Source organism: Hyla sarda, chromosome 7, assembly GCF_029499605.1.
Source record: "Hyla sarda isolate aHylSar1 chromosome 7, aHylSar1.hap1, whole genome shotgun sequence".
NCBI classification, from domain to species: domain Eukaryota; kingdom Metazoa; phylum Chordata; class Amphibia; order Anura; family Hylidae; genus Hyla; species Hyla sarda.
In genome coordinates this window covers 191342233-191358817 of record NC_079195.1, presented here as the reverse complement: position 1 = coordinate 191358817, position 16585 = coordinate 191342233, and the positions used below count along the sequence as shown (strand labels likewise).

General features: G+C 41.8%; 1 protein-coding gene across 1 annotated transcript in view; it reads right to left on the bottom strand.

Annotated features, from left to right (window-relative positions):
- The window catches only part of LOC130283202 (oocyte zinc finger protein XlCOF7.1-like), a 66529-nt gene that overhangs the window by 24364 nt on the left and 25580 nt on the right, over positions 1-16585 (bottom strand). The window contains exons 8-12 of the mRNA XM_056532408.1: positions 10489-11022; positions 7585-7603; positions 2286-2415; positions 1989-2165; positions 582-699 (exon numbers count right to left, since the gene is read on the bottom strand). Of these exons, the coding sequence (XP_056388383.1) occupies positions 582-699; positions 1989-2165; positions 2286-2415; positions 7585-7603; positions 10489-11022 (978 nt within the window). The remainder of the gene's footprint in view (positions 1-581; positions 700-1988; positions 2166-2285; positions 2416-7584; positions 7604-10488; positions 11023-16585) is intronic.

The window sequence follows — 16585 nt, the reverse complement described above, 5'->3', positions numbered from 1 at the left end:
ATAATTTTGTCCAGCCTATTTTTGGAGTTTGGTGACATTACGTCCAATTTTTTTTTTTCCTCCCTTTTTGGTTTAGTTCCAATAAACACAAAGGGAATATACATGTGTATAGCAAAACGTGTTACTGCAATCTTTTTCTGGGAGTAATACTTCATTTTCTAGAAAAATGTCAGGGATGCCAACATTTACGGCCATGGCTATATGCAGGCATACACCCCGGCATAGTGACAGCGGGTCCATTTACCAAAACTTGTCCAAAGGAAAAGTTGCTGAATTGTCCATTGCACCCAATCAGATCGCTTCTTTCATTTTTCAGAGGCCCTTTCAAAAAAGAAAGAAGCGATCTGATTGGTTGCAATGGACAACTCAGCAACTTTTCCTCTGGACAAGTTTTGGTAAATCTCCCCCAATGTGACCAGCTTTAGTACACCAATGGGTGGAGAGTTTCAGGAGACAACCCATTTGAACTAGTGTCTACATGTTTTTGGGTTGACATTTTGTCAGAAACATACATTTTGCTGATTTTCAAGAGCATGAAAGTTGTTTTGATTGAAAATGGTGAATATAAGACTGATACCTACCAGGGCTGATAACTATAGGAATTTCTTCCTCCTTACACTGCTGACTGCTGCTTGCATATGTCTCTTCTTCTTCTTCTACCTCCAGTTCTTCAACTTTAACATTTAATAAATCTTCATCCTTATTTAATAAGACAATAAATAACATTGGAGAACACAGTTGCACGCCGTAACACGCTTTTCCAACTGTGAAATCTGTGCGTAAAAATGGTCCATTTCATGACTGAGGTTAACGCTATTTGTATCAATTAAATGGCTTGGAGACTCATTTTCTATTGTGTTGCCAAAAAGAGAAAAACACTAAATAATAGTAAAGTTTTTATTCTTAATAACAATGAAGAAATGTTTGTACCCTGAGGTCTCTTCCACACTACGAACATTCCGCTTGGAATCTCTAGTAAATGCCAAGTGGATTGCACTTGCAGCAGCCTCCCACTGATCTCAATGAGTGGCTGCTGCTCAGTTCACAAGTTGGAAATTCTGTCTTCTGACTAGGAATTTCATTTCATTCCAGAATTCGCCTGGAAAAGCCAATTAGTCAATGAGATTTAGAATTTCAGGGATTCATTTGGGCAACAAATTCCACAAAAGTTGTGCTGATTCTGGGCGGCGCAGATTCACTGACAAAATTCAGCAAGGAAATTTCTTGTGGAATTTCCTCAGTCTGAACAGATCCTAAGGGTATGTTCCCAGGGCGGAATTGATGAGGAATGTCCGCATGGAATATTTTGCATGGACATTCTGCTGCAGCAGAGTCTGATGGATTTCAATGGGATTCTGCTGCACTGCTACACATGGCAGAATTTTCATGCTAGATGTTTCTGTCGCATAAATTCTGATTCCGGTGTCTGCAGAAAGAATAGATAAGTCTATTCTTTCAGCAGACTTCACAAGTATAGATGTCGGGCACATTTCCAATCGGTCCTAGAGCCCATTGGATAGAGCAAATGTGGAATGTCCGCACGTTTTCCTTGCGGATGTTCGGCACAAATTCTGCAGTGTGAACCCGGCCTAAGCCATAAAACACACTCTGCCCCTGTAATACTACTGAGTATGCTCCTTAAAGTGCATCTATCTGGCCAAACATGGAATGCACAGAATCGATCATTAAATAGCCATAAGGAGCCTCTATGATCAGACTGGAAAACATTTACTGTAATTTGCTGTAAGCCCAATTTTATGGACCAGTGGGAAGAGATCCACCATGTTTTAGCTCTGATGGAGTTCAGACTAGAGCAAAAATGTAAGAATAAGCTGTTCAAGGTATTACTTGTTCAAAGCTGCAGCATTGTTGTAGTATTTTAACTCACCATCTTACTTCTTTACTGGAAAAAAAAAAAAACCCACATATGTGACATTGAGATAGAAAGTATGTCCCCTGCTGGGATGGTATGTCTTGGCAGCTCTCACCTCTCCAGTCAGCAGCACAATGATCTTGTTGGTGAGATCTAGGATCTTCTCTTGTATCAGTGAATAGGATGTAGGCTCCATGATGGAGCTCAGGGATTTACTCCATTCTGGTGACACACAGGGACGGCTACTTGGTGAGCCACACTCTCCAGATGTTTTTTTCACTAGTGTGTAGTCCTGTGTATGCAGAGAGACACAAATAAATACCTCGATATACAAACCCAACCTTTCTTACCATATGCCAATGTATTACAGATGGGAAGGATTTCCTGAGACAGCATACCCAGAATCCCTCACCTCTCCGGTCAGCAGGCAGATGATCTCCAGGGCGAAGTTTATTATTCTCTCGGCTGTTTCCTTTCTGTCATCTGTCATTATAGGACCAAGCAAGATGAGGAGGATTTGCTTCTGTAACACTGCCCCCTGTCTAATTATAGTGGAAACATTAATAAGTGCTAACAATTACACTGCACAATGGTATCTATGTAAAATCAATATATTCCCTGACTACCTGAAAATAGGGAGAACAGTAGTGATGACCTGCACAAGGGGGAGCAGTAGAGACGTTCTGCATATATGGGAACGGAAGAGACTTTTTGCATGCAAGCTAGAGAGTAGAGACATCCTGCATATTGAAGGGGCAGTAGAGATGTCCTGTATATAGGGGGCAGTATAGGCATCCTGTATATAGGGGCAGTATAGGCATCCTGCATATGGGGGGCAGTATAGACTTCCTGCATATAGAGGGCAGTATATGCATCCTACATATAGGGGGCAGTATAGACTTCCTGCATATAGGGGGCAGTATAGACATCCTGCATATAGGGGGCAGTATAGACATCCTGTATATAGAGGGCAGTATAGACATCCTGCATATAGGGGGCAGTATAGACATCCTGCATATATGGGGCAGTATAGGCCTCCTGCATATAGGGGCAGTATAGGCATCCTGTATATAGAGGGCAGTATATGCATCCTACATATAGGGGGCATTATAGACATCCTGCACATGGGGGACGTATAGACCTCCTGCACAAATGTCCTGCATATAGGGGGCAGTATAGACATCCTGCATATAGGGGGCAGTATAGACATCCTGCATATAGGGGGCAGTATAGAAATCCTGCATATAGGGGCAGTATAGGCATCCTGCATATAGGGGGCAGTATAGACATCCTGTATATACAGAGGGCATTATAGACATCCTGCATATAGGGGGCAGTATAGACATCCTGCATATAGGGGGCAGTATAGACATCCTGCATATAGGGGGCAGTATATACATCCTGCATATAGGGGTCAGTAAAGGCATCCTGCATATAGGGGTCAGTAAAGGCATCCTGCATATAGGGGTCAGTATAGACATCCTGCATATAGGGGGCAGTATAGGCATCCTGCATATAGGGAGCAGTATAGACATCCTGCATATAGGGGGTGGTATAGACATCCTGAATATAGGGGGCGGTATAGACATCCTGAATATAAGGAGCAGTATAGACATCCTGAATATAGGGGGCAGTATAGACATCCTGCATATAGGGAGCAGTATAGACATCCTGAATATAAAGAGCAGTATAGACATCCTGCATATAGGGGGCAGTATAGGCATCATGCAAATAGGGGGCAGTATAGGCATCCTGCATATAGGAGGCAGTATAGGCATCCTACATATAGGGGGCAGTATAGACATCCTGCATATATAGAGGCCATTATAGGCATCCTGCATATAGGGGGCAGTATAGACATCCTGCATATGGGGGGCAGTATAGACATCCTGCATATGGGGGGCAGTATAGACTTCCTGCATATAGGGGGGCAGTATAGACATCCTGCATATATGGGGCAGTATAGGCCTCCTGCATATATGGGGCAGTATAGGCATCCTGTATATAGAGGGCAGTATATGCATCCTACATATAGGGGGCAGTATAGACATCCTGCACATGGGGGGACATATAGACCTCCTGCACAAACGTCCTGCATATAGGGGGCAGTATAGACATCCTGCATATAGGGGGCAGTATAGAAATCCTGTATATACAGAGGGCAGTATAGACATCCTGCATATAGGGGGCAGTATAGACATCCTGCATATAGGGGTCAGTAAAGGCATCCTGCATATAGGGGGCAGTAAAGGCATCCTGCATATAGGGGGCAGTAAAGGCATCCTGCATATAGGGAGCAGTATAGACATCCTGAATATAGGGAGCAGTATAGACATCCTGCATATAGGGGGCAGTATAGGCATCCTGCATATAGGGAGCAGTATAGACATCCTGCATATAGGGGGCAGTATAGACATCCTGAATATAGGGAGCAGTATAGACATCCTGAATATAGGGGGCAGTATAGACATCCTGAATATAAAGAGCAGTATAGACATCCTGCATATGGGGGGCAGTATAGACTTCCTGCATATAGGGGGGAAGTATAGACATCCTGCATATATGGGGCAGTATAGGCCTCCTGCATATAGGGGCAGTATAGGCATCCTGTATATAGAGGGCAGTATATGCATCCTACATATAGGGGGCAGTATAGACATCCTGCATATAGGGAGCAGTATAGACATCCTGCATATAGGGGGCGGTATAGACATCCTGAATATAGGGGGCGGTATAGACATCCTGCATATAGGAAGCAGTATAGACATCCTGAATATAGGGGGCAGTATAGACATCCTGAATATAAAGAGCAGTATAGACACCCTGCATATAGGGGACAGTATAGGCATCATGCAAATAGGGGGCAGTATAGGCATCCTGCATATAGGGGGGCAGTATAGGCATCCTGCATATAGGGGGGCAGTATAGGCATCCTGCATATAGGGGGCAGTATAGACATCCTGCATATAGGGGGCAGTATAGACATCCTGCATATAGGGGGCGGTATAGACATCCTGCATATAGGGGGCGGTATAGACATCCTGCATATAGGGGGCGGTATAGACATCCTGCATATAGGGGGCGGTATAGACATCCTGCATATAGGGGGCAGTGTAGACGTCCTGCATATAAGGGGCAGTATAGACACCCTGCATATAGGGGACAGTATAGACGCCCTGTATATAGGGGGCAGTACAGACACCCTGCATATAGAGGGCAGTATAGACACCCTGCATATAGAGGGCAGTATAGACATCCTGCATATAGGGGGCAGTATAGACATCCTGCATATAGGGGGCAGTACAGACACCCTGCATATAGAGGGCAGTATAGACACCCTGCATATAGGGGCAGTATAGACACCCTGCATATAGACATCCTGCATATAGGGGGCGGTATAGACATCCTGCATATAGGGGGCGGTATAGACATCCTGCATATAGAGGGTAGTATAGACACCCTGCATATAGGGGGCAGTATAGACACCCTGCATATAGGGGCAGTATAGACACCCTGCATATAGACATCCTGCATATAGGGGGCGGTATAGACATCCTGCATATAAGGGGCAGTATAGACATCCTGCATATAGGGGGCAGTGTAGACGTCCTGCATATAAGGGGCAGTATAGACACCCTGCATATAGGGGACAGTATAGACGTCCTGCATATAGGGGGCAGTACAGACACCCTGCATATAGAGGGCAGTAGACACCCTGCATATAGAGGGCAGTATAGACATCCTGCATATAGGGGGCAGTATAGGCATCCTGCATATAGGGGACAGTATAGATATCCTGCATATAGGGGCAGTATAGACATCCTGCATATAGGGGGCAGTATAGACACCCTGCATATAGAGGGCAGTATAGACACCCTGCATATAGGGGCAGTATAGACACCCTGCATATAAGGGGCAGTATAGACACCCTGCATATAAGGGGCATTATAGACATCCTGCATATAGGGGGCAGTATAGACACCCTGCATATAAGGGGCAGTATAGACATCCTGCATATAGGGGGCAGTATAGACGTCCTGCATATAAGGGGCAGTATAGACGTCCTGCATATAGGGGCAGTATAGGCATCCTGCATATAGGGGACAGTATAGATATCCTGCATATAGGGGCAGTATAGACATCCTGCATATAAGGGGCGGTATAGGCATCCTGCATATAGGGGGCGGTATAGACATCCTGCATATAAGGGGCAGTATAGATGTCCTGCATATAAGGGGCAGTATAGACGTCCTGCATATAGGGGCAGTATAGACATCCTGCATATAGGGGGCAGTATAGACATCCTGCATATAGGGGGCAGTATAGACATCCTGCATATAGGGGGCAGTATAGACACCCTGCATATAGGGGGCAGTATAGACACCCTGAATATAGGGGGCAGTATAGACACCCTGGATATAGGGGGCAGTATAGACACCCTGCATATAGGGGGCAGTATAGACACCCTGCATATAGGGGGCAGTATAGACACCCTGCATATAGGGGGCAGTATAGACACCCTGCATATAGGGGGCAGTACAGACACCCTGCATATAGGGGGCAGTACAGACACCCTGCATATAGGGGGCAGTACAGACACCATGCATATAGGGGGCAGTACAGACACCCTGCATATAGGGGGCAGTACAGACACCCTGCATATAGGGGGCAGTATAGACACCCTGCATATAAGGGGCAGTATAGACACCCTGCATATAAGGGGCAGTATAGACATCCTGCATATAGGGGGCAGTATAGACACCCTGCATATAGGGGGCAGTATAGACACCCTGCATATAAGGGGCAGTATAGACACCCTGCATATAAGGGGCAGTATAGACACCCTGCATATAAGGGGCAGTATAGACACCCTGCATATAGGGGGCAGTATAGACACCCTGCATATAAGGGGCAGTATAGACACCCTGCATATAAGGGGCAGTATAGACACCCTGCATATAAGGGGCAGTATAGACACCCTGCATACAGGGGGCAGTATAGACATCCTGTATATAGGGGGCAGTATAGACACCCTGCATATAAGGGGCAGTATAGACACCCTGCATATAAGGGGCAGTATAGACACCCTGCATATAGAGGGCAGTATAGACACCCTGCATATTAGGGGCAGTATAGACACCCTGCATATAAGGGGCAGTATAGACACCCTGCATATAAGGGGCAGTATAGACACCCTGCATATTAGGGGCAGTATAGACACCCTGCATATAAGGGGCAGTATAGACACCCTGCATGTAAGGGGCAGTATAGACACCCTGCATATAAGGGGCAGTATAGACGTCATGCATATGGGGGGCAGTATAGACACCCTGCATGTAAGGGGCAGTATAGACACCCTGCATATAAGGGGCAGTATAGACGTCATGCATATGGGGGCAGTATAGACATCCTGCATATAGAGGGCAGTATAGACGTCGTGCATATGGGGAGAAAGGACCAGAAGAAACATCTGACAGGTAAAATATTTGGGGACACATGAGCCCTGTCCTCTGTGGATTATAAATCTCCCATAACACCCTGTGCAGGGGGATGAACACAGGAGACTCCGGGTATATAGAGGTATATAGTCCCTTCCCGCTCAGCTCCGGGGGACACTAGGAGGATACAGGATGTTATAGACAAATTTAAGACAAATGTCTCCGCGCACAGTTACACATGAGACACATACACACTGTGCAGCACCAACTCACCCGGAACTAATCCGCCCGTCTACAGGAGCATCACTTCAAACCTATAGCACGGGTCACAGAGCAATGCGCGTCACGTGACTTTTTAGCTACAAATGATTGGCCCACTGCGCTGAGACTCAGGGCACTGACCAAATGTAATATGGCGGCGGCGGCGGATCAGGACAGTAACGCGCAGGCGCTAAAGACTGGGGGTTTCTGGTGCTATGGAAGAAAATCCTAGTCCTCACAAGTCTAATGTGTCACATAATGTGGTGTTATTATTGATGTTTTTCTCCAGTCAGATTTATGGCTGTTTTTTTTAAAGAAGATATATAAATGGATATTAAAGGGGTATTCCCATGTAGACATTTATGGCGCAGTGTTTCCCTACTAGTATGCCTCCAGCTGTTGCAAAACTACAACTCCCAGCATGCTCGGACAGCCAAAGGCTGTCCGGGCATGCTGGGAGTTGTAGTTTTGCAACAACTGGAGGCATACTGGTTGGAAAACACCACCTTACACCATAAAGGACACAGCCAATTTTAGCTTTTTTGCCCTCACCTATAACTCTTATTTTTCCATCCACAGACCCATATAAGGGACTGTTTATTGCCTGACCCCAAAAAATATTGTTTGTTGGAGAGTAATATAATTTTTTGAAATTTTTTTTTGAAATTTTTGGAGTTTTTTTTATGTTTACACAGTGCACTTTACGGTAAAACTAACATGTAATTGTTATTCCGTTGGCTGATACGATTAAAGCGATACCCATGGTTACACAGCTTTTCTACTATTGTACTAAAAAATAACAAAACAAAACTTTTTTAACAAAACATAAAATTGTTCTATACTGACCCCTATTTTCATGTATCTACGGGGCTGTATGACGGCTCTTTTTTTTGCATCATTTTGTTCTGATAGATTATGTGACCAAAAATCTGCAATTCTATTTTTTTTTTACATTTACACTGTTCACTATAGATGAGCGAACTTACAGTAAATTCGATTCGTCACAAACTTCTCAGCTCGGCGGTTGTTGACTTTTCCTGCATAAATCAGTTCAGCTTTCAGGTGCTCCCGTGGGCTGGAAAAGGTGGATACAGTCCTAGGAGACTCTTTCCTAGGACTGTATCCACCTTTTTCAGCCCACTGGAGCACCAGAAAGCTGAACTAAATTTATGTAGGAAAAGTCATCAACTGCCGAGCCGAGAAGTTCGTGACGAATCGGATTTACTGTAAGTTCGCTCATCTCTACTGTTCACCTTGAGGGATCATAAATATGGCTTAATAGTTCAGACAATTAATTCTGAACGTGGCAATACCAAATATACTTTATTTTTTTTTATTTTTTTTGGGGGGGGGGAATTGAGAAAAGGAGGGTAATAAAAATTTTATTAGGGAGGGCTTTATTTTACACTTTTTAAAGGGGTAGTCAGGCAAATAAAAATTCTAAGTCAATTCCATATGAAAAGTTATGCCCCTGTAGTATATTCAAATTAGCTGAGATGTAAGCTTTTTCCCAGCCACTATGGGGGAGATTTATCAAAACCTGTGCAGAGTGGTGCAGTTGCCCATAGCAACCAGATTGCTTCTTTCGTTTTTCATAGGTCTCTTTAAAAATGAAAGAAGCGATCTGATTGGTTGCTATGGGCAACTGTACCACTTTTTCTTTACACAGATTTGATAAATCTCCCCCTATATGCTCACTATACCCATCTGCATTCTGTTCCTGCTTTCTCCCCTTAATTGACCACAGCATAATGTTCTAGCAGAATTTTTTTCGAGGGGATTTTCCAGGAAGAAAGTTCGCCTCAAAAATTCCACAATAAGCATTGTGCAGCGGACTACCATTGCCAGCAATGGGACTCTGCTGCACCGGATTTTCTGAGTGAAATTTCAAAACGGAAGTCCGCTGGGAAATTCCATAGTATAAAACTGACCTATGACTCTGACAGTGTCACAGAAGATGCAGCTGCTATATGGAGGTGCCAGAGCAGTGTAAACAGACTGCTCTGAAATAAGATGCAGACAATAAAGGTGGATGGAGGAAAGGAACAGTAGGAGGGAACTTTATACAGGCTTAAAGGGGTTATCCAGGAAAAAACTTTTTTTTTTATATATTAACTGGCTCCAGAAAGTTAAACAGATTTGTAAATTACTTCTATTAAAAAATCTTAATCCTTTCAGTACTTATGAGCTTCTGAAGTTAAGGTTGTTCTTTTCTGTCTAAGTCCTCTCTGATGACACCTGTCTCAGGAAACGCCCAGTTTAGAAGCAAATCCTTATAGCAAATCTCTTCTAAACTGGGCGTTTCCTGAGACAGGTGTCATCAGAGAGCACTTAGACAGAAAAGAACAACCTTAACTTCAGAAACTCATAAGTACTGAAAGGATTAATATTTTTTAATAGAAGTAATTTACAAATCTGTTTACCTTTCTGGAGCCAGTTGATATATATAAAAAAGTTTTTTTTCTGGATAACCCCTTTAAAGACTCAGAGAGAAATGCATCAGAGAGAACTGTAGTCCTTGAGCACAGATCAGGAAATAAACTGCATTTTGTGCTTGTAAGAGGCTGCAGAAGGGGCCCTAAAGCAAATTATTTCTTTAAAAAACCAAAACAAGCCACCTGGGGAGCATGTATATCAAACATTTGCGGGTGACCCTTTTTCTAACGCTTCTTATCGTGAAAACCGGTTCTTGATTGTTTGATCAGGCTGACAGACAACCTATCATTATATGAAATTCAGGTGGTTGAAGTAATTTACTAAACGTAAAATACCTTTATTATATTACTTTAATCATTTAGGCAAAAAACACCCAGATGTTTCACTTCACCGACAGATGCTTTTTACAAGAATTTTCCAACATTTAAAACAGGTAAATTGCTTCAGGTCTCCGAATTTTCTGATGTTCAAATTAATCTTATTTTAGAGTCAAGCAGTCCCCGCATTCGGAACATGAAAACGGCCTTTTCCCTTTTTGAATTCTCTGATGATGAACAAAATCTGACTTATGATTAAAATGTTTTTTGCACACTGAACAGGAAAATGGCTTTGCTCCTGTGTGAGTTCTCTCATGTCTCATAATATCCGATTTGTGGGTAAAACATTTCCCACATTCTGAGCATGAAAATGGCTTGTGTCCTGTGTGACTTCTTTGGTGTTTAACAAGGGAAGATTTCTGGGTAAAACTTTTTCCGCATTCCAAACAGAGATATGGCTTCTCTCCTGTGTGAGTTCTCTCATGTTTAACAAGAGCAGATTTTTGGGCAAAACATCTCCCACATTCTAAACATGAAAATGGTTTCTCTCCCGTGTGAATTCTTTTATGTTCTACAAGAACAGATTTTTGCGTAAAGCATTTCCCACATTCAGAACATGAATATGGCCGCTCATCCTTGTGAGTTCTTTTGTGTATGGAAAGACTTGAATTGTGTTTAAAAAGTTTACCACATTCAGGGCATGGAAATATTTTATCCCTGCCCAGTCCTACATTTTGATGAAAGGTAGGCTTCTTGCGATCAAAATGTTTAAATAATGACTCTCTGCTTTGAAGAACTAAAGATATATTTGGGCTAATGGGTGGTCTTCCAGATTTATCATGGTCCATATCTTCTACTTGATCATTTGGAGGAGAAAAGTGATGTCTCTTTAAGTCTTTGGTGAAGTCATCTGCTGGGGAAAAATACTTTTATTATTTTTTGTTTTTCCAAACCACAATGGATATATTATAACATTCCTTCTGAAAAGCTTCAAACAAAAGACATTGGGGGAGATTTATCAAAATCTGTGCAGATGAAAAGTTGCTGAGTTGCCCATAGCAACCAATCAGATCTCTTCTTTCATTTTTGAAAAGGCCTCTGCAAAATGAAAGAAGTGATCTGATTGGTTGCTATGGGCCACTTTTCCTCTGGACAGGTCTTGATAAATCTCTCCATTATAATTTGGTACCAAATTTACTATAACCAGAATTACTATTTCTTTTCTAAACATACATGGTCACTCACAGCAGTCAGTTTATAAAATATAGAAACTAGAAATTATGGAAAATATTTTACCTACTTAAATTGAACATAATCATTACTAAAATCTAAAAAAAAAAAAAACTTTATGTGCAAGAATAATAAATGGAATGACACGTCTTAACTAAATAGCCTCACATGAAGTCATTTGCAAAATGTCCTTTAAATACAATCCAAAGTGACATTAAAAATGATGCAGTATATTGGTATCCCTGATTGTGACACTAGATTATGTTTTTTTTTCATTTAACTTGTTTAATTAAAAAACCAACAACATAGAAACATAAAATCTGAAACTGAAGAAAAGATCCATTTGGCCCATCTGAATCCTATCAATAGTCCCTGGCCCGATCTTATATGAAGGATAGCCTTATGCTTATCCCATGCATGCCTAAACTCCTTCTCTGTATTTGCAGTGACCACTTCTGCAGGAAGGCTATTCCATGCATCCACTACTCTCTCAGTAAAGTAATACTTCCTGATATTACTGCACAAACCTTTCACCTCTTGTGAGTAGTTTTTCTTTTTTTAAATATATTCTGCACCTTTACCATGTGGATTCCCTTTATGTATATAAAAGTCTCTATCATATCCCCTCTGTCTCATCTTCCTTCTTTACATGTTAAGGTCCTTAAACCTTTCCTAGTAAGTTTTATCCTGCAATCCATGTACTATAGCTCTTCTCTAAACTCTCTCCACTGTATCTATATTCTTCTGGAGATACGGTCTCCAGTACTGTGTACAATACTCCAAGTGAGGTCTCACCAGTGTTCTGTACAATGGCATGAGCACTTCCCTCTCTACTGCTTATGCCTCTCCCTATACACCAGGGGTCTCAAACTGGCGGTCCCCCAGATGTTGAAAAACTGGGAGATGAAGTTTTGCATCTGGAGGGCCACACGTTTGAGACCCCTGCTATACACCCATGAGCACTTCTCTCTACTGCTAATACCTCTCCCTATACACCCATGAGCACTTCTCTCTACTGCTAATAACACTCCCTATCTACACATGATCATTTCTCTCTACTGCTAATATCTCTCCCTATACACCCATGAGCACTTCTCTCTACTGCTAATATCTCTCCCTATACACCCATGAGCACTTCTCTTTACTGCTAATACCACTCCCTATACACCCTTGAGCACTTCCCTCTTTCTACTGAAAATACCTCTCCCTATACACCCATGAGCACTTCCCTCTACTGCAAATACAGTACCTCTCCATATTCACCCATGAGCACTTCTCTCTACTGCTAATACCACTCCTATACACACATATGAGCACTTCCCTCTTTCTACTACTAATACCTCTTCCTATACACCCAGGTTTTCTGTTCAGCATTTCCTGCTGTTCTGTGACATTGAATGCCTACATTTAAGCCTTCTGTGTACAGGTGCGTTAACATTAAGGGTAGTCACACAACAGATCATAGTATAACAAATGTCACACAAACCCAGTGATGTACCAGCAATAATAAACCAAAGAAATCTTCTCTAAACATTTTTCCAACAATGAACAATGATAAAATGTCCATGTTTCTCTTTTAATTATGTGTTTAAAACAATGCATGTCTACAGTAAAGTAGGAAAAAAGGGGACGGAGGAATAGGGGTCCAAAACATATCCGAAAAGCAGATAAGTGATGAACATATACAATCAGAAATTATTATGTGAGCCCATATCCAGCATTTAGATAAAGAACTAAGTAGGGTTGGTGCAGTATACTGCATCAGAGAGTTACACCATCTCTGTCCCACACCCACATTTCTCGGGACTACCTCTATTTCTGTACACCATGTTTTAACTTTATGTTTAACTTTTTCCACTAGAGCAACCTAGGGGATTGTCCACCCATTCATCTTAATGCAATTGCTTTCTGACTTAAAGGGGTTATCCAGGCAAAAACTTTTTTATATATATCGACTGGCTCCAGAAAGTTAAACAGATTTGTAAATTACTTCTATTAAAAAGTCTTAATCCTTTCAGTACTTATGAGCTTCTGAAGTTAAGGTTGTTCTTTTCTGTCTAAGTGCTCTCTGATGACACCTGTCTCGGGAAACGCCCAGTTTAGAAGAGGTTTGCTATGGAAATTTGCTTCTAAACTGGGTGTTTGTATGTAAGCCTTAAATTCTCTCTCTCATTCCTCTGGCATTTGGCAAATATAAATAATTTTGGTAATCCTTGTTGACCTAAAATTGGTAAGGTTTATTCTGATTTCACGTCCGGTAGTGAGAAAAACATGCATGTGTGTCTTTTTATATAGTGTATGTAAACTTCTGGATTCAACTGTATAAGCATTATTTTTCTGTGACATGACAGGTAAAAAGTGCTAAGTTTATAGTCTATTCTACAAAATTTAGGAATGCCAAATGGAGTCCTACTTTACTGACTGTTTCCATTGTTTTGGATTTTAAATTAACTAGGCTTATATATGCTAGAGAACATTATTCAGATGTGTAGAGTAACATAGTAACATAGTTCATAAGGTTGAAAAAAGACAAGAGTCCATCTAGTTCAACCTATAACCCTAATGAGTCCCTATTGAGGTTGATCCAGAGGAAGGCAAAAAACCCTCATACTAGAGGTAAAAATTCCTTCCCGACTCCAATTATGGCATCAGAATAAATCTCTGGATCAACGTTCTGTCCCTAAATATCTAGTATACATAACCAGCAATGTTATTATTCTCCAAAAATGCATCCAGACCCCTTTTTCACCATGACCACCTCCTCAGGCAGAGAATTCCACATGGAAATACCAGCTCTCCAATCCCCTTTAATGTGCTCGGATCGGTGTCCAGCCAACACCAGCAGCGAAAAAAGAAAGGCAGATGATCCAGCACTATTTCCAAGCAGCTTTATTAGGAACACAGCACACAGGTAAAATCAGCCTGAACTCAGACGCGTTTCGAGCGCATGCGCTCTTTGTCAGTGATGTCACAGGTACTGCCAGGTGAGGTTTAAATACCTTTTGATTGTGGGAGGGAAGGGAAAGAAATCCCATAACCCCACCTCTCTCTGGAGACGTGTGACATAGTTCACATTAGTAAGAACAAACAAAGTTAAAAAATGTGTAATAAAACCAGAAAATGAAACATACATGCAATAATGTAGCTTGATTGTTCATAAAAACATAGGAATTAAATGTCACGGAAGGGGGTTCAAAAAATAGGTATAAATGCTTATTTAGTAGTGAAATAGCAGTTCTTGACGGACATTTAAACCCGTCGGAGAACGAGTCCCCAATGTGAACTGCCAATATGCTTCACGATCTGCTAATTTTTTCCTAATGCAACCCCCTCTCGTGCCCATTTTGACATGTTCAATGGCAAAAATACGAAAGGTGTTTAATTTACCGGCATGTTCAAAGTGAAAGTGTGCAGATGCAGCAGATCTCTGTCTCACTGCTGTTATAGTACTGTCATTCAGATGTTCCAGTGCTCTTATTTTTAATTTTCTTGTAGTGTATCCCACATACTTTAAATTGCACTCTGTGCACTCTATCATATAAATTACATTACTGTAATTACAGTTAATGTAATTGTTGATAGAGTACCTTTTGGTACCATCCGAGCTCTCGAACTGAGTCGTCTGTTTGACATACTGACAGGTACGGCACACTTTGTGTCCGCACTTAAAAAACCCTTTCCTTTCTAACCAACTGCTGTTTTTCTTGTTCTGTGAAGCGACCACACTAGGGGATAATTTATCCCCAATCGTGGGGGCCCGTTTGGACACTATCCTACAACCATCTTCTAAGATTCCAGCCAGCGTATAATCCTGTTTCAGATAATGTAAGTGTCGCTGTACTATGTTTTTAATCTGATTGAAGTAAGGTGAATAGGTAATAGCCAAAACTGGTTTTCCGGTACTGGTAGATGATTTATTGGCAATATTTGGATTTAATAAATTAGCTCTTTCTTTTTTGGCTACTTTAAGTTCAGCTTTTTTAAGAGTATGATTGGAATATCCCCTAGATTTTAATCTTTGTTTTAATTCACTGGCTTGTGTGTTAAATACATTTATATTTGTACAATTTCTTTTAAGTCTAGTTAGTTCCCCGACTGGAATTGCTTGAACTGTATGTGTGGGGTGATTGCTGTCTGCTCTTAGGACCGTGTTGCCCGATATGGGCTTTCTATACGTGGAGGTCTCAATAATTTGGTTCTGGGACCCTCTCAACACTAAATCCAAAAAAGTTATGTTAGTGGGGTCCACGTAATGGGTGAATTTTAAATTATACATATTATTGTTTAAGTAATCCACAAACAGTGGCACGGTCGCGATGTCCCCCCTCCAAATAAGGAGGAGGTCATCAATGAATCGGCCGTACCACTGTATGCTGTTCCTAAAGGGATTGTCATTTGTATAAATGAATTGTGATTCCCAAAACGACATGGTTAAATTAGCCAGTGAGGGTGAGTGTCTGGCCCCCATAGAAACGCCACTGACTTGGACAAAAAAGGACTTATCAAAAGTGAAATAATTGCGGGACATAAGAAACCAGACAACCATTTTAATGTATTCACACAAATCCGGAGAGTAGTTGCTATGGGTAACGAGATGGTGATTCAGGGCTCGCATGGCAACAGTCCAAGGTATACTGGTGTATAATGACACCACATCACAGGAAAGCCATGCGAATCCTGGATCCCACTCCATGTTTTCAAACGACTTTAACACATCTCTGGTGTCTTTCAAGTACCCAGGAACTCGCTGTACTAATGGCTGTAATAGCCGATCCACCCATGTGGACAATCGCTCCAGCAAAGATCCATTGCCGGACACGATAGGTCTCATGGGCGGAGGAATAATGCCCTTTTGGGTTTTGGGGAGAGTGTACAGTACCGGGATAATGGGTTGTTCAATGTACAAATAGTCCCTATCTCTCTCTGAAAGGACTCCCAGTGCTATGCCCTCCTCTAGTAATTTACTAAGTTCCTGTTGAAATTTAGAGGTGGGATCATGATCCAATTTTCTATAAGTGTTAGTATCAGTT